This window comes from Geotrypetes seraphini, chromosome 2, assembly GCF_902459505.1.
Source record: "Geotrypetes seraphini chromosome 2, aGeoSer1.1, whole genome shotgun sequence".
In the NCBI taxonomy this organism is placed as follows: Eukaryota; Metazoa; Chordata; class Amphibia; order Gymnophiona; family Dermophiidae; genus Geotrypetes; species Geotrypetes seraphini.
In genome coordinates, this window is record NC_047085.1 from 311,231,975 (window position 1) to 311,259,667 (window position 27,693).

General features: G+C 44.8%; 1 protein-coding gene across 1 annotated transcript in view; it reads right to left on the minus strand.

The window, feature by feature from the left end:
* DNAJC13 (DnaJ heat shock protein family (Hsp40) member C13) overlaps positions 1–27,693 on the minus strand; it is a 495,155-nt gene that overhangs the window by 45,668 nt on the left and 421,794 nt on the right. The window contains 3 exon segments of the mRNA XM_033929988.1: positions 4,993–5,136; positions 9,053–9,193; positions 21,406–21,585. Coding sequence (XP_033785879.1) covers positions 4,993–5,136; positions 9,053–9,193; positions 21,406–21,585 — 465 coding nt within the window.

A 27,693-nucleotide genomic window follows, 5' to 3' on the forward strand; every position in this document is an offset into this window, starting at 1 on the left:
ACTGTTAAAAGCTTAATTTGGCAAGTGAAGAGTACATCAGACTGTGAAGTAAGTCCACTTGAAGTGATAGCAGCACTGTGTAGAAGTTTTTCTAGAAGTTTCAATGTTGGCTGACAATGGTGCAGAGAGTGAGAAAATATTTACTGGTTGGGAGAGAGATATCTTGCTGTGAGTGCTAACAAAGATTGGGGTGGAGGAGACATCTGTCATTGTGTCAGCAATATTGGGAAGATTTGGAATGTGGTGGGTGCTTTATGCTGGAGTTGCAGGAGAATAGGGAACCATAGTTGACGTGGCCATTGAGGTGCTATGAGAATCACGGTGGCATTTTCCTGGTGAAGTTTGAGAAAAGTTTTCCTGATTAGTGGAATTGAAGGGAAAGCATAAAGAAATCTGCTCCTCCAGTCATGGAAGAAGGCATCCGCCTCCAGACAACCTGGAGAGTATATTCTGGAACAGAAGGTTGGAAGCTTATTGTCGAGGGAGTATGCAAAATTGTCTATTTCGGAGGTCCCCCTACTGTGAGAATATCTGATGCAGGATGGTTGAGTCTGCTCAATTTGTCCGCTAAGATGTTCTGCTTCCCCACTAGGTAGACCGCTGTCAAGAATATGATGTGCGGAATGGCCCAGAACCAGATTTGAATAGCTTCTTGACATAGTGCAGGGGTGTCAAAGTCCTTCCTCGAGGGCCACAATCCAGTCGGGTTTTTAGGATTTCCCCAATGAATATGCATGAGATCTATTAGCCTACAATGAAAGCAGTGCATGCAAATAGATCTTATGCATGTTCATTGGGGAAATCCTATAAACCCAACTGGATTGCGACCCTCGAAGAGGGACTTTGACACCCCTGGCATAGTGGATGAGACCCTGCACCTCCTTGTTTTTTTGGTTGTCTGGTTGAACGAGAACTACCTGATTGAGAAGATGATCTTGGAACATTTGAAGGGAATAGTAAATTGCTCGAAGCTCCAAAAGGTTGATGTGGAAAGTTTTCAGAATATGGAGGCCGTTGAAATGAGCTCCCAAACCAAGCATGAAAGCATCCATTGTTAAAGTTTTCTAATGTGGAGGAATATGAAAAAGGTGGTCTTTGGAAAGATTGGCTGGCATCAGCCACCACTGAAGAGACTGATGAAGGAGTTGTGCCACCTAGATGCACCGAGATAGAGTTCCAGTGGCCTGTGACCACTGGGTGGAGAGTGCCCATTGAGGCTCCCTATGTAGATGAACAAAGGGAGTCATGTGACCCAGGAGATGCATCATTTGACACGCAGTGATGTGTTAGAACAAGAAGAATTTCTAACAGATCTATGTGAGGATACTGAGTCTTTGTTGAGGTAGAACAGCATGAGACTGAGTTGTGTTTAGAACTGACCAATGAACTAAGAGTTTGAGTGGGTTGGAGATGAGACTTTTCGTAATTCATTAATTTATTCATTCATTCAATTTTCTATACTGTTCTCCCAGGGGAGTGCAAAATGATTTACATGAATTTATTCAAGTACTCAAGCATTTGTCCCTGTCTGTCCCTGCTGGCTCACAATGTATCTAATGTACCTGGGGCAATGGGGGATTAAGTGACTTGCCCAGAGTCACAAGGAGCAGTGTGCATTTGAACCCACAACCTCAGGGTGCTGAGGCTGTAGCTGTAACCACTCTCCTACACACACCTAATTCACTGCAAATCTGAGAAGTTCTAATAGACACACAGTTGAATTCATGGCTTGGTGGGTTATTGAGAAGTTGGGGCTTTGATTAACCAGTCATGTAGGTAAGGGAACACATGAAGGCTGGACAAGAGAAGAAGTACAGCTATTACCACTAAGCAACTACTTCCGGTAGTAGCCTAAGCACTGATTTATATACCAAGGCCAGTATCTTAAATTGGACTCTCCATATTATCGGTAACCAATGGAGCTCAGTAAGCAGAGGGAAGACATGAGCATAATGAGGTAATCCACCAATCACTCACTGCAGCATTTTGAGCCACCTGCAGGGCTCTCAATGATTTCTTTGGGAGTCCACATAAGAGTTACAATAATCCAAATGTGGCAAAAGAAAGCATGGCATAACTTGATGAAAATTAGCAGGAGATAGCAAATCTCATAATTTCAGCACCATCCGAATATTTAAAAAACACAGTTTTTACCACTGATGTGACGATGGAATTGTAAAGAGGAGTCTAAGAGAACACCCAGACTCTTAATCTCCTGTATTAAAATCTTAACTCCCTCATATACAAAATTTGCTGGGGCTCCATCACTACCAGCTGAAGAAAGCACAAGATCTTCCTTTTAGAGACATTTAAACTAAGACAATTCAAAGCCATCTATGTCTTAATTTTATCCAAATAGGATGATAACAATCGAAATCCCTGTGTCCAGATGGAAACTCAAAGAAGAATTGAAGGTCGTCTACATAGATTTGATATTGTACACCAAGATCCAAAAAAAGCTTACCAATCAGGCCCTTAAACAAATTAAATAGCATTGCTAAAAGCGAGGAACCTTGTGGTACTTCATTCTTTACAGGTAAAAAATCAGATTGGTCACAACCATTAATCACACAAAAACTCATATTGCTCAAGAATGATCAAAACCACTTTAATATATTTTCAGAGATCCCAAATGCACATAATCTGTTCCATAACACCTGATGATTCACAGTATCAAAGGTAGGTGCAACATCAAGGGACACTAACAAATAGCATTTTCCCTTATCAAATCCTTTACGGATCTCATCACACTGTTAATAAAAGTAATTCTATGCTATGATCTTTTCTAAAACCAAATTGAAAAGTCATCCAGATATCCTTGAGCAAGAACAGTCTTTCAGTTGCTGTAACTCGCTCTAATACCTTTGACACGAACCTCAAATACGAGATAGGACGAAAATGTTTTTCTTTGGTGACATCCAGTGATGCATCTTTAAGAGTGGAGAAATCACTTCTTGTTTCAATTTATCATGTTTCTTGCTCTTTTGTGTTGTTTATACGATCTCCAAATAGACCATCTCCTAAGCAAGGAATATTTGAGAGGTAATCTTGTACATTGGCATCAAGTTCGGAGATTCTGAGCCATGCTTTCCTGTGCATGGCTATGGACACTTCTGATGTGCAAGAAGGCATCAAAGTTGGAACATACCATGTATATCCTTGTTTCAAGCAGGTCATTTGAAAGATGATGGCATGAATTGAGATGCTCAGAAGGCATGTACTGTTCATAGTGTTTTTGAATAAGTGACTTCAGGTAAAATGTCAAATAAAAGTTATAGTTCAGTATTCTGCTGGAACTTTGAAACACTCTGCATCCAAACTTATCAAGAGTTCTGCCTTATCTCCCAGGTGGAGTACTGGCATAAGTTCTGGAACTGTGTTCTTTCTTCAAAGCAGACTACCGCCAAGGTGTTGTAATTATGACCTATTAAAGCCTGGGCAAAGCTAGATTCTGTATAAGGTAACCAGCTTGCATGGAGCTACTGGGACAGAGAGTGGTGCTTCCTAGTTCTTAAATAAAGCCTCTTTTATTATGGCAAAATACCTTTATGCAATCCTTAGACCACTCCTTGTAGTCCAAAATAGAGAATGACACAGGTACAGATGTCCTCGTCGGAACTCAATTTCCTCGTACCGTCCCCGCTAGTTTTGTCGCTGTCCCTGTCCCATTCCAGGAAGCTGTGCCTTAACCACACAAGCTTTGAACACATATGATTTTAAAGTGTTTGAAGCCTGTGCAGATGAGGATGGAGCTTGCAGGAATGGTGCAGGGACAGGAAAAGAACTTGCCGGGGACAAAACGGGAAAATGAGTTCCTGTGGGGACGGGGAAAAATTTGTCCCTGTGTCATTCTTTAGTCCAAAGCCTCCAAGAATTTCACTGGGTATCAGTAAATGTATGAGGGATTTTGTAATTAAAAGATTAATTATACAATTATAGACAGTCTCTGCTTCAGGTCTTGCTCAAAGTGTAACTAAAAGCAATTTATATAAACAAAAAAGTAATGAGCTTCCAAAGTGTTCTTAATATATTGCAAAGCAATCTTATGTTTTTAGGAGGTAGGAGTGCAAGAAAAGTCCATTCCCTATCTATCACTCAGCATCAACACTTACTGGATGGATTAAAAGCACAAGTCCAATTCCCTTTCCAAAAGGATGGCTACTACAGTAGCCTGGCTGGAAGGAAGGAAAGAAGGCTTACAAATAAAAAGGATATGCTGGCTGAAGATGAAGGTTTGTGATAGAGAATGACACGAGGACAAATTTTTCCCTGTCCCCGCAGGAACTCAATTTCCCCATCCCTGCGAGTTGTACCTTAACCACACAAGCCTTGAACACTTACGATTTTAAAGTGTTTTAGGCTTGTGCAGATGAGGACAAAGCTTGCAGAAATGGGGCAGGGGCAGGGACAGGAAAAGAACTCACCAGGATGGGACAGGAAAAGGAGTTCCTGCGGGGACGGGGAAATAATTTGTCCCCACGTCATTCCCTAGCTTGTGATAACTGAGGTTCAGAACTCATAAATAGAAAAGGAGTCTAGTGGTTAGAGCTGTGGGCTGAGAATCAGGGAATCCAGGGTTCAAATCCCACTGACAAGTCTTGTGACCTTGGGTAAATCACATAACTCTCTACTGCCTCAGGCACAAACTCAGAGCATAGCCTTCTGAGGACAGGAAAATACCATACTGTACCTAAATCTAACTTGCCTAGAGCTATTTCTAAAAAGGCATGAGCTAAATCAATCAGTAATAGCAGCAAATGGTTCTTAATGGTTTGGAAGTCAAAACTTTTAAGGAACTTCCTGGCCCCCCAAAATAAGAGTTCTGTTCACTTTTATAAACTGAATCATATAAACTCTGGATTGACCTTCAGATTCTGCTCTGCATCGTCAAATTTTTTATTTTGGCAAGATATGTCAGAATGCTTGCCAAGTCAAGGGGTCTACAAAGTTGAATACATTAGCTAATTATAATGCAAACCAGTGAAGACTTACCTGCTCTCCAAACTGGAGGCTTCGAGTCATAGACTTAAGAGTTTTAACAATTTGAGCCTTTGTGCCGGCAGGACTTTCCAGATTTTCAAGCCCATGGCCTTCCAGTAACTTCAACAAATAAGGAACTAAATCTGCTCTCAAGGCCTAAAAATTAAAATTTAACACATTATATAAATTTCTAAAGTTATTGCAACATTTGATAGATTACATAAGTTACCCTCTATTCTTCAGCAGTAGACTTTAATTATAGGCTCCAGATTAATCATAAAAGATCTGCAATATCAGATCACCTTCAGACCTCTTATGTACATACAATTTAATCAAACAGATTTATTAATACTTAAGGCAAGAATTATTACAATGCTTTAACATTTTAATGCAAAGTATTTAACATGTCCTATTATTGACAATGGGGCTTATTTATTAATAAATACATTTATTAATAAATGGGCATTAAATCACATTCCCACATACTTCAAAATACCTTGCTCAACTTGCTGGCATACATGTGACCACTACACAAAACCAGATACAGTGCAAAAAAACCCACAACAACCCAAAACAAAACCCACCACAAAGAAAAAAGCAGGGAGCATAGCCTCAGAGCTAAACACCTTCTTCAAGACAGTCTAAACAACATAAACTATAGCAACATATAAGAACATAAGCAGTGCCTCTGCTGGGTCAGACCTGAGGTCCATCGTGCCCAGCAGTCCGCTCACGCGGCAGCCCAACAGGTCCAGGACCTGTGCAGTAATCCTCTATCTATACCCCTCTATCCCTTTTTCCAACAGAAAATTATCCAATCCTTTCTTGAACCCCAATACCGTACTCTGTCCTAACACACCCTCTGGAAGCGCATTCCAGGTGTCCACCATATGTTGGGTGAAGAAAAACTTCCTAGCATTTGTTTTGAATCTGTCCCTTTTCAACTTTTCCGAATGCCCTCTTGTTCTTTTATTTGTTGAAAGTTTGAAGAATCTGTCCCTCTCTACTTTCTCTATGCCCTTCATGATCTTGTAAGTTTCTCCAATCTCTCAGTGTATGAAAGGTTTTCCATAGCTTTTATCAGACGTGTCGCTCTCCTCTGAACCCTCTCGAGTATTGCCATATCCTTCTTAAGGTACGGTGACCAATATTGGATTCAGTACTCCAGATGCGGATGCACCATTGCTCAATACAACGGTTATTTCGTTCTGGTTGTAATACCCTTCTTGATTATACCTAGCATTCTATTCGCTCTCTTAGTGGCCGCTGCGCACTGTGCCGTCGGCTTCATTGTCATCAAGTTTCAAGTTTATTATAAAATTTGATTAATCGCCTATTCCAAATTCTAAGCGATGAACAAATCGATAAAATTACAAAGTTAGGGGAAACAAACATAACTAACAAAAAGACTAAATCTACGAAACATAATAAAAACCAACTTTACAAAAATAATAAAACACAAGGAAAGAATAGGAAAGAAATACAATCTGATTAACAAAAAGAAAGACAATTAAGGTCAAGAACCATTACCCTCAAGTCCCTTTCTTGGGTACTCTCATTCAATAACATCCCTCCCATCGAATAGTTGTACCTCAGGTTTCTGCTTCCTACATGTAATACTTTACATTTCTCAACGTTGAACCTCATCTGCCATCTCGTCGCCCATTCCCCTAGTTTGTTCAAGTCCCTTTGTAATTCTTCGCAGTCTTCTTTAGTTCGAGCTTCACTAAATAGTTTGGTGTCGTCTGCGAACTTTATTATCTCACACTTCGTTCCTGTTTCTAGATCATTTATAAATATATTAAATAGCAGCGGTCCGAGCAATACCCCTGAGAAACAGCATTTGTGACCCTCCTCTAGTTCGAGTAGTGACCCTTCACTCCTACCCTCTGTTTCCTACCCGCCATCCCTGGTAAACAATATAACGCATTTGGGAGCCTCACAAGATTGCCACTGGAAACCTCGGTGCCCATTTTTACTGCTGAGAAAGAATGGGTAGGAGGGCGTGGGAATCACTTCTACCACATTGTGCTGCTAGACCGCTAGGAAATCATGGTAGGCCTGGGGAGGGAGGGAGCGCTAACTGATGTTCCAGTGGGGGTTGAGGCATGGGCAGGGGTGCTGGCACGGATGTGGGTGTTACTCTCACTTGGGAGGGAGGGAGCATTAGCTGACATTCTGGTGGGGGTTGGGACACAAGCATGGGTGCGGGCACGTGCTGACCATGGCAGCAAAAGTCTGCTGGTTTGGGGGAGTTTGCAGCAGCGGTGGAGAGGGAAGACTTGAATATAAACAGAGACCCCCCATCTTGGGCAATTTTTTAGCCCCCAAATCTCTGTTTATATCTGAGTATATATAAGTCATATTTGTTTGCTGTATATGATATATTTGCATGCGTTTCAGACCATTCTTTTTTGTCTTTTGCACTCATACTGGCTTGCAGTGGCTGTTGTTGACATACTGTGGAAACAAAAGCCAGAGTAGGGGGTCAAAACTGATGACTTCCAAACAATATTTCAGGTGTGCAATCAAACATTCAAAAAATACTAGGAAGAATGTATAGAATTTGATTGAGCACAGCACAGAATGGCCCTCACACATGGGGAGGAAAAAGCCGCAGAACCCCAACACACTCCTGCAGAGACCAGGTAGTGGGTTACCAACGGGATGAAAGGAACCTCATAGGCATAAAAAAACCTCCTCCAATAGGGCCTATCTTACAGCCTTGTGCAGTGCAGTGATTCAAAAACATTCAAGTCAATTAGTCATCAGTGTATGCATGAAAACTTCACTTATCTTCCTGGGAAAGGTCAATTAACACCAACGGAGCCAGCATTTCGCTATCCAAGTTGCCTCAGGGTGCAAACACATCGATTCATTCCTTAAAATCCCCTTCCCATAACGGCCCCCCCCCCAAGACCCTCTGTGGGCCTGCAGTACTGCTCTGGTGGTCCAGTGGTGCAGACAGACAGTCTGTCCCCCCTTCCCAGACCCACCGTGGATCTCCAGTACTGCCCTGATGGTCCAGTGGAGTGGAGACCCAGAGCTGCCATCAATCCCTCCCTCCCGGTGATTTTGTGCAACTAGCCTGCACCCCCCCCACCACCACCACCTTGCAGGTCTAGCAGTGAGGCGGGGCAGGAGTGATCACTTTGCGCTCCTGCCCGGCAGTCTCCATAGTGAAATGTTTGTCGCAGGATCTTGCAGCAGTCATTTTTTTCAGTATGGAGACTGCTGGGTAAAAGCATAAAGGGATCGCTTCTGCCCCGCCTCACTGCTGGACCACTGGAAACCTAAAGTAGACTTGCAGGGGAGGGGCAGGCTAGTTGCACAAAGTAGCCAGGAGGGAGGGACTGATGGCAGCTCCAGCTCCCTGCACCACTGGAACACCAAGGTGGTACTGGAGACCCGTGGTGGGTAAGGGATGGGGTTAGCTCAAATATAAACCGAGACCATTTTGGACAATTTTTTTGGTCCCAAAATCCTGGTTTATATTTGAGTATATATTATAGAAAAGTGGGACATAAAGAAAAACCAACAGGCAAATTACCAAAAACTGGTTTTGGTAACAGAAAGAAACCGTCTCATTATCCTTTTTATACATTTAGAAAATATGAAGACAACATAACAATGACTCCATGACACAAGGCAAAATATACAGACGCCTAAGCAATTATCTGAAAGAAAAATGTATTCTAAATTGACCATGCTTGTGGGTGTGTAAGTCTATATACGGGTGTATAAGTCATCCAATTAGATATACATTAAATTCCCAAGGTACATTATTATAAATTTGTAGACAGGTCAGCAAGGGGATTCTACAAAAAGATTCTAGACATATCCACGATTGAAATCATAGTTATAAAAACACTCCAGTACAACAGTAACACCAATAAAATGACGTTCATCTTGCAAAAACATCAACATTTTAACTTATTTAGGGTCACCTGTATCATAACCTAATAGATTCCTACTAGTATACTGCAATAGAATACAGAGTAATGATCTTAGTCTTGCTTATTTTTTTTATCAAGCTTTTGAAGGAGTACAAGAATAAAATCAGTTTGCTTACTTGTGCAACTAATTCTGTTTGCTCCTTCTGAAACATTCGATTAAGTGCTTCACAGGCTAAACCAATCATGTCCATTCGTTTCTTCATGCCAATGATAAGTGGGCTAATGGTCTCTAAGGATGCCATTGCTCGAACACAGAACTAAATGTAAAGCAAACACACATTCATACTCAGGTGATCATTGTTTTATAAGACAGTCCAGTATTTTAGTTCAAGCTATACTATGTATGATTACAAAGTTGTAGTTAAAAGCCAAAGCTCCTCCTGCATATTTTCAAGACCAGTCTTAAGAAGGGCGACACGGGCAGCCATATAGGGCTCTGCATTTAAAGGAGTCAACTTTGCAACTGGTGAATGACCAAAAGCTAAATCATCCTTTTCCTTTCCATATCTGTCTCCTCCTCTTCCTCCCTTTCGGTAATCATACACCTCAGGGCTGACACACTATACTCCACCCACCACCTCGCCAGCTTCTCACTCTTTGGTTTAGCACTATTTCATTGCCTTTTTGGCTTCACCTCATTTGAAATTTTAGTTTTTGGGAAGGGGGAGGGTTGATGGACCAAACTTATCCGCACAACGCCTGGCAATTGCTAAGACTGGCTCTGCAGCCATTTGTAAATTTCTAAGTGGCATAGCAAGCTTGGTACTCAGCAGCTTAAAACTAGGCAGATTAATAAATAAGAGGATTAATGCAATTTTGAAATAAAGGGACTTTTTTTTAATGTTGCAAGAGAGATTACTGTATGTACTCAAATATAAACCGAGGTAACCTTTCCCCCCCCCCCAAAAAAAAAAAAAAAACAGGGAAAAAAAAAGGTTGACTTGAATATATACAGAAGTTAGAAATTCAGGTCATCATGTTAAAATGTTATTGGTGCTCTTTAGATAAATTAAAGTTCAATGGGGTGCTTTTCAGATAATTTGACTAAAGTGTACCTCAAATTTTTGTTTTCCAGGCAAATCTGTTTTCTGACATGGCATTTTCCTCTTGCTTCTTTGTACTTCAAGCTTGATTGGAATTATGAGTCGTAATTTGCAGTTGCCTGAGGATTTTTTTCTCTATTTGATTTTTTTTCCACTTGCACCTTCTCCCAGTGCAACTAGTCCAGTCATTGCAGTGATAGACCTCAGCCAGAGACTGCACTAGGCTGCTCTTAGAACCCTATAACAATAGATCCTAAATCCCAATAACTGCCACTGTTCTCTTCACACTTTATTCCTCAGAGTATACAGGCAGTCCCCAGGTTAAAAACAAGTTACATTTTTAAAGCTGTTCTTAAGTCGGATTTGTATGTAACTCAGAACTTGTAGATTTTAAGATTCTTGCTGTTTACCTCTGCTCCCAACTGACAAAAGGGCCAACTGTCCCTACCAGTGTTCTCTCTAAGGTATAGCATGCACAACCACACGCTGTTCTTAATGTGACCATACATCATTCCTGAATCTGCTATAGGAGAAATATAGGATTCTATGCCACTTGAAATACTGCTCAGTGAAATCAAATAAAGCCACAACCATATTCTTAAGTATGAGTCATATTTAAGTCAGGTGTCTGTAACTCAGGGACTGCCTTAAAGAAGTCCAGCTAAACAGTACTTCTTCGCTCCGTGAAAAATGAAGAACTGAGGTGCCACGAGCCTCATCAGGCAAAAAGGCAGTCAACCATGCATGGTGCAGAAAGTCATGAAGTTTCTTAAAACTTAAAGTGACAGTTCACTTTTCATACTGTCCATACCAGGCCCCGTGGATGGCATCACTCAAATATGAGAATATGCTGCCTGCTTGTCCTAGGATAATGCCTCTTATAGGCAGAAGCAGATCTTTGAGAAGGCTTAGATGGTTAAGCCTTAGTCTTAGATTCCGTTAAAGTATTCCAACTCTGCTCTTTGAGTAGGATCCTCCACCGAGACAAGGAATGTTTGCTAACCAGTCTTGAAGATTAATAATATCTATGTCTGAGACTTGCAGCATGCAAGACGTCTCAAAGCTCTGGATGTTATTTTAAATGCATCGAATGATGTTCATGCCATAAATTTTTGTGTTTGAAGTAGACTGACTGTTGAAACTCTGGTAGGCAATCAGATGGAATATACTACTCAAAATCAGCCAACTTCTTTATGAGCTCTTTAAGGTAAAAAGATGTAGAAGTTGTAATTGAGAACTTGGTTAGCTAACATAGAGTTCTGGTAAAGATGGTATCCAAACTTATACATAGTACAATCCTCACATCCTGGTGGTGCAGTGGCAAAGACCCTGGAGCTGGAGGATTTTTTTTTTTAAAGAGTTGATTCAACAAGAAACAATTGATGTGGTAACTGCGGTTTATCAAATCGAGGACAAGATTGTATTCGATAGAGAGTCAATCTTTCTAGGAGCAATAATAACAGAGAGCGAGGGATCTCCCAGATCTTAAAGAGCACCTCTTTGAGAAGGGTGTGCAGAAGCAACTTAAAAAGCTCTTTAGGAGGCTCATTGTAATCTAAGGCATCAAGGAGCTCTGCTCTGGGTTCAGTATCTGCCTCCAACTTGATAGTTAGAGCTTTCTCTATCTGCCTGATATACTTAGTAAATGAAAGTCCCTCTGGAGGAGATTTTCTTCTGAGGAGATGGATCTGAAGGGTTGTCATAAGACTCTGAAGCAGATAATTTAGGTTCATACTCGATATCAGTATTGTGTTGAGACATAAGAATCAACATCTTGTACCCCAGGAGATTCTCTGTAGGATAAAGAATTTCTAGTTTGAGGAATCTGATGAGTGTGAGAATGTCGAGAAGAGCTTCTTCGAGGAAGTCAATACTGATACGATGAGCGTAACACGATGATCTCTTGGATCAAGAAGCATATTGATGTTCAGCGATGCTGTGATGAAAAATGTTGATGCTTCGTTGCAGAGCGGTGCTGTATCGATTCAGACCTCAAACCGGTACCATGTGCCTCGATGACTAAGCTCAGGCTGGGCTGGTACCGAGGGAGCAGATGTAAGCACTAGAGAATGACACAGTGACTGTTACTTGCAGATCACCGTGGGTAATCAGCAGGAACAGGGGTGGGAAGTAAGACCGGTTGCTGCAGGTACAGGGACATTCACTGCCCCGTGGAGCGGTGAAAGCACAGTTACTTACCGTAACAGGTGTTATCCAGGGACAGCAGGCAGATATTCTTAACACATGGGTGACGTCACCGACGGAGCCCTCGGTACGGACCTTTTTAACTAGAAGTTTCTAGTTGGCCGCACCGCGCATGCGCGAGTGCCTTCCCGCCCGACGGAGGAGTGCGTGGTCCCCAGTTAGTATAAGCCAGCTAAGAAGCCAACCCGGGGAGGTGGGTGGGACGTAAGAATATCTGCCTGCTGTCCCTGGATAACACCTGTTACGGTAAGTAACTGTGCTTTATCCCAGGACAAGCAGGCAGCATATTCTTAACACATGGGTGACCTCCAAGCTAACAAAGAGGGAGGTGGGATGGTTGGCCATTAGGAAAATAAATTTTGTAACACAGATTGGCCGAAGTGTCCATCCCGTCTGGAGAACGCATCCAGACAGTAGTGAGTAGTGAATGTGTGAACTGAGGACCAAGTGGCCGCCTTGCAGATTTCCTCGATGGGCGTGGAGCGGAGGAAAGCTACAGAAGCAGCCATAGCTCGGACTCTGTGGGCCATGACAGTTCCTTCCAGTGAGAGACCGGCCCGAGCATAGCAGAAAGCAATACAGGCAGCAAGCCAATTGGAAAGTGTCCGTTTGGAGACAGGACGACCCAAACGGTTGGGATCGAAAGACAAAAATAGCTGAGGGGATGTTCGGTGAGCTCTGGTACGATCAAGATAGTAAGCAAGGGCACGCTTACAATCCAGCGTGTGCAACGCCTGTTCCCCAGGATGCAAGTGAGGCTTAGGGAAGAAGACGGGCAGCACAATGGACTGGTTGAGGTGAAAAGCTGAGACCACCCTGGGAAGGAATTTAGGGTGGGTACGCAGAACAACCTTGTCATGGTGAAAAACAGTGAACGGTGGGTCGGCAACCAGTGCATGTAGTTCGCTAACCCTCCTGGCAGAGGTGATGGCAATCAGGAAAAGCACCTTCCAGGTAAGGAGTCTAAGTGAAGTTGTGGCAAGAGGCTCGAATGGAGGCTTCATGAGAGCTGAGAGTACCACATTCAGGTCCCAGACGACTGGAGGAGGCTTGAGGGGTGGTTTGATATTGAAGAGCCCTCGCATAAATCTGGAAATCAGAGGATGAGCCGTGAGGGGTTTTCCGAGAATGGGCTCATGAAACGCAGTGATGGCACTGAGGTGGACTCTGATGGAGGTAGTTTTGAGGCCAGCATTGGACAGCGAGAGCAAATATTCCAATACGGTTTCCACCGCTAAGGAGGTGGGTTCCTGATGATGCCGGAGACACCACGAGGAGAATCTGGTCCATTTCTGATGGTAACATTGGAGGGTGGCCGGCTTCCTGGAGGCGTCCAAGATGAGGCGGACCGGCTGAGATAGGTTCTCTGGAGAGGTCAGCCCGAGAGAAACCAGGCTGTCAGGTGGAGCGAAGACAGATTGGGATGCAGTAGAGACTGATGCTGCTGCGTAAGTAGAGTAGGAAACACAGGAAGTAGAATGGGTTCCCTGGAGCTGAGTTGGAGCAGGAGTGAGAACCAGTGTTGGCGAGGCCACCGAGGTGCGATAAGAATCATGGTGGCGTGGTCCTTGCGGAGTTTGGACAAGGTCCGCAACATCAGAGGAAGTGGAGGGAAGGCATACAGGAACCGATCCCTCCAATCGAGCAGGAATGCATCCGGAGCCAGACGGTGGGGAGAGAAGAGTCTGGAACAGAATTGGGGCAGCTGATGATTGTGAGGTGCTGCAAAGAGGTCCACCTGCGGAGTGCCCCATCGAGCAAAGATGGAGAGCAGAGTCGGAGGGTCCAACGTCCACTCGTGAGGTTGAAGGATGCGGCTGAGATTGTCGGCCAGAGAGTTCTGTTCGCCCTGGATATAGACCGCCCTGAGAAAAAGATTGCGGTCCGTGGCCCAGGTCCAGATGCGCAGAGCCTCCAAACAAAGGGGGCGAGATCCGGTGCCGCCTTGCTTGTTTATGTAGTACATGGCGACTTGATTGTCTGTGCACAGGAGGAGGACTTGAGGACAGAGAAGATGTTGGAAAGCCTTGAGGGCGTAAAACATGGCTCTGAGTTCCAGGAAATTGATGTGATGACGACGCTCCTGTGGGGTCCAAAGTCCCTGGGTGCGTAGATCTCCTAGGTGAGCTCCCCACGCGTAGGGGGACGCATCTGTGGTGATGATCATAGAGTGGGGGGGCAGATGGAAAAGTAGACCCCTGGAAAGATTTGAGGAGTTCAACCACCATTGGAGAGATTGCTGAAGAGATGATGTCACAGAGATGGGATGAGAAAGAAGATCCGTAGTCTGTGACCATTGGTTGGCGAGAGTCCACTGAGGCGTACGAAGGTGGAGACGTGCCAGAGGAAGGACATGCACCGTCGAGGCCATGTGACCCAGGAGGACCATCATCTGTCGGGCAGGAATGGAGGGATGCATGAGCACCTGATTGCAGAGATGGAGCAGGGTCCGCTGGCGATCGGAGGGGAGAAAGGCCCTCATTAGCGTGGTGTCCAGAACTGCTCCAATGAATTGAAGTCGCTGGGTGGGAAGCAGATGCGACTTGGGGTAGTTGATCTCGAACCCCAGGAGGTGGAGGAGAGAGATGGTGTGATGAGTAGCTTGTAGCACGAGTTGAGATGAAGGTGCTTTCACCAACCAATCGTCCAAGTAGGGGAACACCTGGAGGTTGTGAGACCTGAGGAAGGCCGCTACCACTATAAGGCACTTGGTGAAGACCCTGGGGGAGGAAGCGAGGCCGAACGGTAGCACCTTGTACTGATAGTGGTGGTGCAGTACCTGGAACCGCAGGTAGCGGCGAGAGCTCTGATTGATGGAGATGTGAGTGTAGGCCTCTTTGAGGTCCAGGGAACATAGCCAGTCGTGTTGAGAAAGAAGTGGGTAAAGCGTGGCAAGGGAGAGCATTCTGAACTTCTCCTTGACCAGACACTTGTTGAGGTCCCTGAGATCGAGAATGGGACGGAGGTCTCCCGTCTTTTTGGGAACCAGGAAGTAGCGGGAGTAGAATCCCTGACCCCTTTGATCTGGAGGTACTTCTTCGATGGCATTGAGAAGGAGGAGGGATTGAACCTCCCTCAGGAGGAGGGGGGTTTGAGATGAGTGTGAAGCAGACTCTACGGGAAGGTTGTCCGGTGGAAGAGTCTGGAAGTTGAGAGAGTAGCCGTGGCGGATGATGTTGAGGACCCACTGGTCCGACGTGATGACTTCCCAACGGCTGGAGAAAATGGTGAGACGACCCCCGATGGGCTGTGGAAGAGGTAGCAAGGGTGGATGACTGGCTATGCCCTGGAGAGAAGAGTCAAAAGGGCTGAGATTGTTTAGCAGGCTGAGGAGGCTTAGAGGGTTGAGTGGCCTGAGATCGAGCCTGGGCATGGTGCTGCTGTTGACGGGGTCGCCGAGATTGCTGGGGAGGCGGATTGAGTGGCCTGGCTGAGAACCTCCGCTGATAAGATGATTGAGGCCGATAGGGTCGGGCAGGCGGAGCCTTCTTTTTCGGCTTGATCAGGGTGTCCCACCTGGTCTCATGGGCAGAGAGTTTCTGGGTGGTGGAATCCAGCGACTCTCCAAAAAGTTCATCCCCGAGACAGGGGGCGTTGGCCAGACGATCCTGGTGGTTGATGTCCAGGTCGGAGACTCTGAGCCAGGCTAAGCGACGCATGGCTACGGCCATGGCAGAGGCCCGAGAGGTGAGCTCGAAGGAGTCGTATATCGAGCGGACCATATACTTGCGCATTTGGAGAAGGCCAGAGATGTGTTGTTGGAAAAGCGGGACCTTGCGCTCAGGAAGGTACTTTTGGAGGGCAGACAGTTGTTGGACCAAATGTTTCAGATAGAAAGAAAAATGGAAGGAATAGTTGTTTGCCCTGTTGGCAAGCATGGCATTCTGGTAAAGCCTCTTGCCAAACTTGTCCATGGTCTTACCTTCTCTGCCAGGAGGGGTAGAGGCATAGACACTGGAGCCCTGAGTCTTTTTTAAGGTGGATTCAACCAGAAGAGACTCATGGGGCAATTGAGATTTGTCGAATCCAGGAATAGGGATGACACGGTAAAGGTTGTCCAGTTTACGGGGGGCTCCCGGTACCGTGAGGGGACTTTCCAAGTTTTTGTAAAATGTTTCCCGCAGGATGTCATGCACGGGAAGCTTGAGGAACTCCTTAGGAGGTTGCTCAAAGTCTAAAGCCTCTAGAAAGGCTTGAGACTTCTTTGAGTCAGATTCTAGGGGAAGGGATAGGGCAGCAGACATTTCTCTCAGAAATTTAGAAAATGAGGACTGCTCTGGTTTAGAGGTGGCATCGGGTGCCGATGGTTCCTCATCAGATGAGGAGGGATCCTCCTCGGTACCGAGAGGAGTTTCCTCCCATAAGTCAGGGTCCCTGACCTCTGGTGCATGTCGAGACACCGGGGTGGAGGGCGCGGTATGGCGAGTCTTGGACAAAGACTTTCCAGAGCGCACCGAAACGGTACCAGGAGAGGAAGACCGGCGTCGATCTCGGTCCCGGGAAGAATGCCGTACCGCCTGGTGCCGAGGAGGATCCAATGTGGCATGGGAATGAACCACCGGATCGACATGGAGTTGTTCGGCCGAAAGGATCGGCATGGAGGTGTTTACCGGTACCGAAGGGGTGGACACCGGGGGCTCGGTACGGGGCTCGGGCCGGTCTGGTACCGGAAGGAGCGGTGCCAGGATAGTGGGCAACAGGTGTTCAAGTTGTTGCTTTAACTGTTCCTGGAGTTGAGCTTTTAAGATGGCCGAGATACGGTCATCCAGGGGTGGCATCGGAACCGCTTTCTTTTTCTTCGGTTCCTTGGATGCCGCTCCACGCCCCGGCGATGAGGAGGCCGATGACGAGGCACTCACCGAGATCGGGGCGGAGCGTTTGCGGGACCGGTGCGATGCCGGTAGGGCTGGTGTCGCCACCGTAGCCGGAGGGCGCTCAAGGGAAGAGGAAGGCTTCTTAGCCGGCTTACCTGGCGCCAGCGGCGCCGATGTGGGGTCGGTCGGTGTCGAGGTCGACGGTGCCGATTTTTGAGGTACCGCCGTTGAAGATGAGGAGTCCATCGCCGACTCGGTGCCGAAGAGAAGAGTTTGTTGAATTCTTCGGTTTTTAAGGGTTCTCTTTTGAAGAGTGGCACAGCGGGTGCAGGAGTCCGCCCGATGCTCCGGACCCAGACACTGCAAGCACCAATTGTGTGGGTCAGTGATGGAGATCGGGCGTGCACACCGCTGGCACTTCTTAAAACCGACCTGCGGGGGCATGAAGGGGAAGATAGCCTCCGCAAAATTGAAGCCCGAGGCCTGTATACTGGCGACAGGCCCCGCCGGGGCAAAAACGGAAAAAAAGGGAAAAAAGCAAAGTTTTTTTTTTTTTTTTTTTTTGCAAATCAAAGTAAAATAAACCCGAAGGTAAAGAAAGAAAAATAAGGAAAAAAAGCGCGAGCGGGAAGGCAAAAAAGTGGTTTCAACGGCCGTTGAAAAAACACGCGCGTCTTCTTCGCTCCGCGGAAACGAAGAAACTGGGGACCACGCACTCCTCCGTCGGGCGGGAAGGCACTCGCGCACGCGCGGTGCGGCCAACTAGAAACTTCTAGTTAAAAAGGTCCGTACCGAGGGCTCCGTCGGTGACGTCACCCATGTGTTAAGAATATGCTGCCTGCTTGTCCTGGGATAATGGCTTTGTCCCTGCAGTGAAGTATCTGCTGCGAGTTGCCTCTGTGCCCTCCTCAGTGCGACTGCGTGTCCAGCAGCCCCATCTCGCCCCCTTATGAGTCCAACAGCCCCCAACCCTCGTACCCTCCCTCCCTATGGCGGATGGCAAAAAGAAAAAAACTGCGAGTGTGACTCCTGGTTCGGCCCCTTCATGCCTCCGAAGACAGGCATACCAGCCTGTTGGAACGGAAACTTCTTACACGCATGATGCAGGGTTGCTCGGACTGGAATCTTCTTGTTGCTGAGTCCCTCCTTCCGATGTAAGTTCCGACCGGAAGTTACATCAGAAGGAGGGACTCAACATCAAGAAGGTTCCGGTCTGAGCAGCCTTGTGTGCAGGAAGCTTCCATTCCAACAGGCTGGTATGACCTTCCTGGGAGGCACGAAGTGGCCAACCCAGGAGTTGAACTCATAGGTTTGTTTGTTTGGGGTTTTTGCCCTCCGCCATCGAGAGGGAGGGTACGAGGGTTAGGGACTGTTGGATTGGCGATAGGGAGGGAAGGAGGGGGCTGCTGGACTTGCAAGGGGGGGGCGCTGCTGCACCCGTGAAAGGGGGGATGGAGTTGCTTGGGCTTCTGGACGTGGACTGGCTGAAGCTGAAGGGAAGGGAGACAGTTGCTGGATCTAGTCTGGGGAATTGGGGGGGGAAGGGAAACAGGTGCTGGGCCCATGTGGTGGGTGGAGTGGAGCTGGAGGGAAGGGAGAGGTGCCAGATCCACACCTGGGTGGTGAAGGGAAAGATTAGAGGTGGTGGACCCATGGAAAAGGGGATAGAGGGAAGAGGAGAGGTGCAGGACCTGCAGGGAGAAAGAGAGAAGGGAAGGGAAAGAGAAAAACTGAACCAAGGTGATGAAGGAAGAGTGAGCGAAATATTGAACATAGCGGAGACAGGGAGAAAAGAGAGTGTGAGACACATTGTTCTAAGGGAGTAAGAGAGGAGAGAAGCTGGACACATGGAGATATACAAAAAGAAAGAAGATGGTGAGCATGGATGAGAGCAGAGGAACAGGGACAAAAAGAGGAATGCTGCATTTGCATGGGGGTGGTATATGGACACAAAAAGCTAATGCTAGAAATGGGAGGGTATATGGACACAGAGAGAAGATGGCTAGACATGGGGAGAATAAGAACGCAGAAGGAAGATGCTGGACAGGTAGGGCATAGGGATATAGAAGAGTGATACTGTACACAGGAGGAGGGGGATCATAGAATGGCAATATGATTAAGGCAGGGAGATGGGCACAGGGGGAACACTAGAAAGGGAAGTATAGGAGATAGAGAAGGGAGATGCTTGCTCAACATGGAGGAAAAACATACATAGAAATGGAAGTTGAATGGTGAGTCCAGAGAAAGAAGACATGTCAAACGGTTAGGAGACCCTGGCAAGTGAGTTAAGGGTAGATAAATGGAAACAGAAACCAGAGCCTGTGACCAATGTGATGTGAAGAATAAAACAACCAGACAACAAAAAATTATTTTCTATTTTGTTATTAGAATATATCAGATTTGAAATATGTATCCTGCTAGAGCTGGTGTTAGACATAACTGGGGACTGCAAAGCCCAGGCTGTGCTGCTTTAGCTTCTAGCTGGCTTAGGGCTCTCTCTGACCAGGGGTATTGTGTTTCCACGAAAATAAGACCTATTCCAAAAATAAGCCCTAGCATGATTTTTAGGGTAGGTCTTAATATAAGCCCTACCCCCGAAAATAAGCCCTAGTTGCTGGCAGCAGCAGCGCTTCCCCCTGCCGCCACAGTGCACCCCCACCACCCACTGACCCATCTCTCCCTCCCACCTCCCATCCAAACTGCAAGACAGAAATACCTTATAACAAACTGGCAGCGACAGCATTTGGCAGCATTCTACACAGGCTGCTTCACGGCCTTCTCTCTCCTGGGTGTTCCTCTGCTGCTGATGTCATCAGCATGCCGTGTGCCGACGCTGCCGGTTTGTTATAACATATTCTTGTCTCGCAGATCAGATAGGAGGGAGAGATGGGTCAGCGGGGGGAGGTGCACGACGGCGTTTAGAAAGATGCTACATGGGGGGATGGGAGGAAGGGAGGGATAGAAGCTGCAAGGGTTCTGCTGCACAAGGGATAGGAGGGAGGGCTAGAAAGATACTGCACAAGGGGATGGGTGAGAGGGGAGAAAAGATGCTACACATGTGGGGGAGAGAAAGGAAATAGGAAGAATTGGGGTGGAGGAGAGGAAGGGAGAGATGATCATTATATATATTACAGTTTTATTAACTGTGTAAAAGGGGATAGGACTTGATATACTGCTTTTTCCGTGTGATTACAATCAAAGTAATTTACATAGTTTACACAGGTACTTATTTTGTACCTGGGGCAATAAAGTGTTAAGTGACTTGCCCAGAGTCACAAGGAGCTGAATTGGAAATTTAACTCAACCTCAGGATGCTGAGATAGCTGCTCTAACTATTAGGCCACTTATTTACTGCAAGACCTCAGAGTAATCCATTTAACTCACTTCAGATTTTATTTCTGGAGCCTAGGCATTATTCAGGGATATTCTTTGGGAGAGTGGATATTTCTGTGTAACAGGTCACACCTGGTGTATCAGGCCAGAACCCACAGTAACAGCTATTACATTAAATAATAGTCATTTTAATTATTTGATTGGATATAGAGCAATTTTATAACAATGAAAAAACATGAAAGAAAGACACTTAATTGAAATGGAAAAGCTATGACTTAGGCAGGGTATATAGGAAAAGCAATCCTAAGCTGGATGAGTTTTTAAGGATCCAGACCTGTAGACTGTCTGGACTGAAAGGAATCCATAATCCTTCAATTATTAAAAGCCAGTTGAGCAAGCAGAGAAGCCAGAGAACTTTTACAGCTCAGTAACTAAAACACAATGGTTTATCAATAGATTGGAGTAGCGAAGGGAAAAAAGCAAGGCAGAAGTAGAATTTTATTTTAAAAGAATATGTGCTACAAACGCATAGTAACAGACAGTGGCATAGTAAGAGGGGGAGGGAGGGACTGCCTTTGGTGTCGCGTCAGCACCTCCTCTGCTCCTTCCCCAGCTGTTCGCACCTTCCCTCCTCCCCCCCTGCCTCTAACTCTACACCAGCGCGAGCAGCAACTCCAACCTGTTGCTCGTACCAGCCTCGGCTCACCCTCTCAAGTCACTCCCTGGTCATGGGACCAGGAAGTGACATCAGAGGGAAAGCTGAGGCTGGTGCAAGCAGCTGGTTGGAGATGCTGCTTGTGCCGGTAAAGTTAAAGTTGTACAGTAGAAAGGAAGAGGTGGGTGCACGCGTGGTGGGGGGGACAGAGAAGAGGGCAGGAGGAAGCAGAATATATCAAAGCAAAAACCAAGTTAGAAAAATATAAAAAGCCAGAAAATGCCTGATTATTGAGGTATCTGGTAACAGTAGATAGTTGCACCATGTGTTAACTCCCATATCTACTAAACACCACAATGAAATAAAATAATAATAATGATCTCCTCTAGGATGGTTTATACATCAGAGAAATGGAATACCTCATTATCAGACAGCATGTGTATAACACGAATACCACATTTTGGAATGGCATTGTTCTTGTGGTTCATGCCCTGGATGATCTTGGGAAGGTGACCCAATGGCGGAACTTGATCTGCTAGTTGAGGCTGTGCACTCAAAAGACATACTACTGCTGTTGTTACAGTTTCTAAGGTCTCACCCTGTGAAAACAAAATGTCTGGCTTTAGTTTTCCAAAAATTCTCATATAACTCTCCCCAAATGAAAAAAAACCTTCAGTACCTTGTATCTTATACATCTTTGTATACTGGTGGACATTTTATAGCTAACACTCTCACCACAGATTCCAGCAGATCTTTAGTTCAAACTTCATGTGAGGTTTGGAAAACAAGTAAATGCATTGTAACATTGTGTGTATTAATGATCGTGTGTGTTTCTTTTGTATTCGCATAGATTTTTGGACATGCAGAATACAAATGTTTTAAATAAATAAGTATGAATTTATCCCTGCTGTTCCTAATTAATTTTTCTGTGCCATTGTGCCTATAGCTTATGCAGCTCTTGTCAGTCGTATGAGAGCAGGTTGCCTAGAATTGGTGCCTGCATCTTGCTCCCATTTTTGAGGCAACACTGGATTTACTACAACATTCCCTCTAAGCCAGTGTTTCTCAACCTTTTCAAATTAAGAACCCCCTAAGCCTCACAAATACCAACCGAGTACCCCGCCCAAACTCCGCCTGAGACTCCACCCCCATAATAATACTAATTTCTTCCTTCCATTTTTCATATACACACAATATAATCCTATTAATACATAATGGTAACCACAAAATAAAAAAAAACACAAAGCACACTGCATGCAGAGAAAATGTTAATTATCATTTATATTCGAGGGGTTTCAAAGACATCAAGGCAGATGCCTTTAAAATATGCAATGTCACCTCAGTAACAACTATAGAAAAATAGGCAAATATAGTACAAAATATAGACAGCAGATATAAATTCTCAAAACTGACACATTTTGATCACTAAATTGAAAATAAAATCATTTTTCCTACCTTTGTTGTCTGGTGATTTCATGAGTCTCTGGTTGCACTTCCTTCTGACTGTGCATCCAATATTTCTTTCTTTCTGCACTCAGGCCCAACAATTGTCCTTTTCTATTCCCTCCCTCCTATGTCCCAAGTTAGTGCCCCATTCCTCCCTCCTTCCCTAGTGCCCCCTTCCTCTCTCTCCTGAAGCTGCGCCAAAGCCTGCCTGCTCCCAAGCTGACCCGCCACCAATTCCGCCTACTGCCACTGAGCTCACGTACCGTTGAAAAACCCTGCTCTTAGCTGCACAGTCATACACCTCTTTTAAAAAACTCCCTGCAGCAATTTTGAACTGTTGTGCAGCAGGAGCAGCGCTTCCCCATCTCCCACCCACCACCATCCTGGTTGTTTCTTCTGCTTCTCTAAAATAGCAGCACCAAAACAGGCTGAATTCACAGCCTCAATAAGATCAGTTGCTGGCTCTGACCCGGAACCAGAAAAGATCGACTGAGGGGTGTGACTGGCAGCTGTATAGACTGAAGCTGTGATTGCGGCCCACATGAGTGTGAGGTAGGCTGTTTTGCCAAGGTTGCTGCTTGCTTTGAGAAGCAGCAGCAGTGGCTGGGGTGGCTGTGGGAGGGAGGAAGGGAAGTACAGCTCTTGCTGTGTGGCATAAGAAGCTGCAGCCGGGGTATCAGGTAAGGAAAACAAGAACAAGGGAGATGTGATGAAAGGGGGAGGTGGGGAAAAAAGAGGAAGACACTGGATGGAAAGATAGAAGGGGCTGATTGCTGTAAGAAAGGGGGGAACACTAGGAGATACTGATGGAAAAGGAGAGAGTGAGCAGATGCCTTTATAAAAGGGGGAAACAGAGGGCAAATAATGGATGAAAAGGGGAGAGAAATAAGGCAGATGGTGTATGGAAGAGACAGAGGTGGGAGATGATGGAAGTGAAAGGGGAGATGCTGAATGAAAAGAAGAGAAGGAGCATGGCAGACACTGTAGGAAGTGGGGGGAGGCAAGAGAGGTGGCTGACACTGGATGGAAGGGTAGACAGACAGAAGGGGGGAGCGGGTAGATGCTGTCTAGAAGTGGGGAGGACAGATTCTGAATAAAACGGGAGGGCAGATGTGGGTTGAGGGGGAGACAGAGATGAGAGAGATTATGGGTGGGTGGGGAGGGGGAGTGAAAGGGGAGATGTTGGAGACTAGAGACTGGTACCAACACAATTGAAAAAAGTAAATAGACAACAAACACAGAAAAAAAAACTTTATTTGTAATTTAAGATAAAGTAGTATGCTAGCTGTGTCAATAAATAATAAGTAAAAATACATAAAAATTTGAAATAAGATGTTATCTTTTTATTGGATTAATCTTAATATCTTTTTGATTAACTTTAGAGACCAAAACGTCCTTCCCCAGGTCACGACAGGATACCATAATAGCAGTATACTGTCCTGACCTAAGGAAGTAAGTTTTGGCCTCTGAAAGCTAATTGAAAAATATATTTAGTCCAATAAAATGGTATCATTTTCCATTTTTTGTTTTATTTTCATTTATTAATTTGTAATGTAGTGTCTGGAATATTTCATTCTTTTTCTGGTGTTGCACTGTATGAAGAGTCTAGCTTCTTGAGGATCAGATTAATTTTATTTCTATTTTTATATTGTGGTTACTTATTCTAAACTGAGTGAAGACTTGTATTCTGCAAGTTTGAAAGAGACATGATTTTTTGTTCACACAGATTGTATGATTGATCTGTTTTAATCTGGTTTGTTTAGTTTTCCAATAAGTTTACTGATATTCTAGTGGTCACCACAGTGTTTTTGGTACTGTCTTTTCCTAGGTAGGTGCTTGCCTGACTTGTGGAAGATACTGCTATTATGGTATGTCACAATTACTCTGTAGGTCCCGAGTGACATTTGCAGTGTTTTGTACTACTTAAGTTCATACTATATGTTGTATTGGATTTAGATCATATCTTTCTCAGTAATATCTCAAGGCAAGTTACATTCAAGTACAGTAGGTATTTTTCATGTCCCTGGAGGATTTATAATTTTTAAGTTTTGTATCTAAGGCAATGGAGGGTTAAATGACTTGTCCAAAATCTCAAGCCAGAGAAACAAACTACAAAAGTCAAACAAAAAAATGCAAGGAATGGAAAATCCACAAATAACCATGATGAGAGGAGTCCAAAATAATCACTTTATTAAAAACTCTATATAAAAAGTGAAGCAGCACAATCCAGATGAATGGATATATTAAGGACTGAACACAGACAGGTTTTGGCAGCCTTTGTAGCAAGAGACTAATGCACGATTTTATATGGCGCAGCACAGGACTCCTGATGAAGGTATAGGCTGCCAAAACACGGTCCATGTTGGGTCCTTAGTACATCCATTCATCTGAATTTTGCTGCTTCATTTTTTAAACTAAACTAAACCTTAAGTTTGCATCATCTCCATAAAGATAGAGCTCGGCACGGTTTACAGGTAATTCAATAAACGAGGGAAGGACATAATAAGAACTGGTGTATATAGTTGGTCAATAATACAATTATGAAAAAAACAACTGCCCAGAAACACATCAATAAAAATGTGGAGAAGAATAGACCTCAGAAGAATCACACTTCTTAATTGCAGTCCAACAAGTGTCCTGTATTGGGGTTAAGCACAGTCACTAGTCTCTCAAAAAACTTCACAAAATACAAAAACATTCAGTAGTGTATATGCAGCAATGTACTTATCTTCATAGCTGTATCCAAGGATCATATTGCAACAAAATCCATAGATTCACAATAAAGCCTGGCACTGTGATCTGTGTTTATGTAATGATTAATTTTGTAATGGAAAATTTTTAGCTGTATGTATAAATTATGGTTCATTGAGATTTGAGTGTTTTATTGTTTTACCATTAGAATTGTTATTATTGAGATGTTGTTTGTTATAAAATTTTATGAAAAAAAAAGGTTTAACTTTTGATCTTAATTTTTCCTTTTCTATTTTTAAATGGAGTTCTTTTCTTGATGAATGTGAATTATACATTATAAACCACTTGGATCCTTTTAGGCCGTTAAGCGGTATATAAAGTTTTTAATAAACAAACAAAGAGGAGCAAAAAATCCAAAATTCAAAGTCCCACTTCTTATATGACATGATATGACTTGGTATGTTGTTGGTCTCATATAAAGAACGTTTTTTAGTTGCCTCATCAATTGAAAACAAAGTAAAGCTGTGTTTGGTTCAAGATAAAGCCTGGTGTGTACTAAATTTATTTCTAAGAAGTTACCAGTGTGATGTTCAGCTTGTCTGGCCTCAGGCAGCTAGTAATTAATCGTGCTTATAGCATTTTACTCCCTTCTCACTCCCACCCCCATGCTTGTTCTGATGCTCTTCTTTTCCCAGCCACACTGGCAGTTCCATATAGCTTTCTTAGTTCCCCCCTAACCTCCAATCATGTCTTCATTCTGGCACTACCAGCATCAGTGATACTAATACATTACCTGCAGCCTGCACCGGGGTTTTCCCTCTGACCCATCCCACCCTTTCTAACACAACTTCCTGTTTTCTGAAGAGTGAAATGGATCTGGGTTCTCCCACGTGTTTTCTATTATAAACATTTTCAAATTAAGTTCTACATAGGTATTGGTTTTTTCACCATCTGTAAGTGAATAAGTAAAAATTAAGAGCTAGTAGAGCTGAGCTGACTCCCACATATATATTTACACTTCACTAAAATTCAACCCAGAAGGAAGAAGCAAAAGCTTCTCTTCTTCCTACTAGGCTTCAGGACCATCTTTGAGGATGTAGGACATCGAAGCTAAGAGTATGAGGTTTTGGGAAACACTTATAAAAGATAGGGAATGGGGCAAAAGGGAGATTACTTCACGTTGCATTTCTTTATCATTGGAGGGCAGGGCTGTTTTAATCTTTGGGGGCAAAAAGAATGGGAAATAAATTTGGCAACCACTGAGGTTGAGTCGCACAAACCTAAACAGGCTCTGGGTGACTTGAAAGGGTAGAAAAGGCAAAAGGGGAAGTAAGGAGGAAGGAGGGGAGAAGGAGGATAAAACCTAATCATACTGAGCAAAATAACTGGTATATATGGCAATCTTAAAGAATTAATTGTCAAAGAGTAGAGTTTTCAGCTTTTTTCCGGAATTGGACATGGTTGGCTTCTGTTCTTATTGCCTCTGCAAGACCATTCCAGATTTTGACCCCTAGGAAGGTGAACATGGATTGGAAAATGCTTCTGTACTTGAGATTTTTCGTTGAGGGGAAGGTTCAGTTGAATCCTGTTAAGTAGTTTGCGAGAGACGGACTATGCATCAGATAGGATCTAAATATTAAGAAGCCTGGTGAAAAGCAGTCAGTCAGTTAAAACCTGGGTTGTTTTAATTTAACTAACTTCCTTGCCTGCTGGCTTATTTAATATTGACGTGATAAGTTTTAATACCTTCAGTTTCACTAGGCCAGGGGTCAGGAACCTATGGTTCGCGAGCCAGATGTGGCTCTTTTGATGGCTGCATCTGGCTCGCTGCCAACATGACACTCTGACTTCCGGGGGCGGAGCCAAGGAGAGCGGCCACACACACTACGAGCTCCTCTGCTGCAGCGGAGAAAAATTTTCTTCAAGACGTGCACTGCAGCAGAGGACACCCAAACAGACCTACCCAGACCATCGGGGACATTCTGCCGGTCACCCGGAAGCGGGAGCCGCCAACACAGAGCCGGATCGGATCTGAGCCAGGACGGGGACAGCGGCAGCCATCTTCCGATGCTCTGCACAGTGTGGTACCTCTCCCAGCTACAGATTCTAGCCTGGACCGCAGCAAGCTATACCAGTGAAGGGGACAAGTTGTGAGTGTGCCTACTTCATTTGCTATTGCTCCAGAACCCCCCCTAATCTCCCCAGTGTCCCTCTGTGACTATATGAATGCATGGGAAAGATCCTTGGCTGGGGCTTAATTGATGTATGCTGGGAAAGAAGAACACATCTTCTTTCCGCCGAGTGCAGGCCACGCCCTCCTCTGCATCGCATCCACATCCTTAGGACCCACCCTACCTTGCCCCGCAGCATCCGCGGACGAACGGGCCTGAAGCCGCATCGTCCTTCACATGTAGCCCCAAATCGAGGCCCCGGCTTCCCATCCCACCAGCTACATACGCAATTGGCTACCCTGCCTTCATTACCTCTGCCCTGCCCCACAGACCACTACCTGGGGTGGTATCCTCCTCACCTCAGTCAGCTAGCTAATTGCAGAAACCCTTTTATTGAAG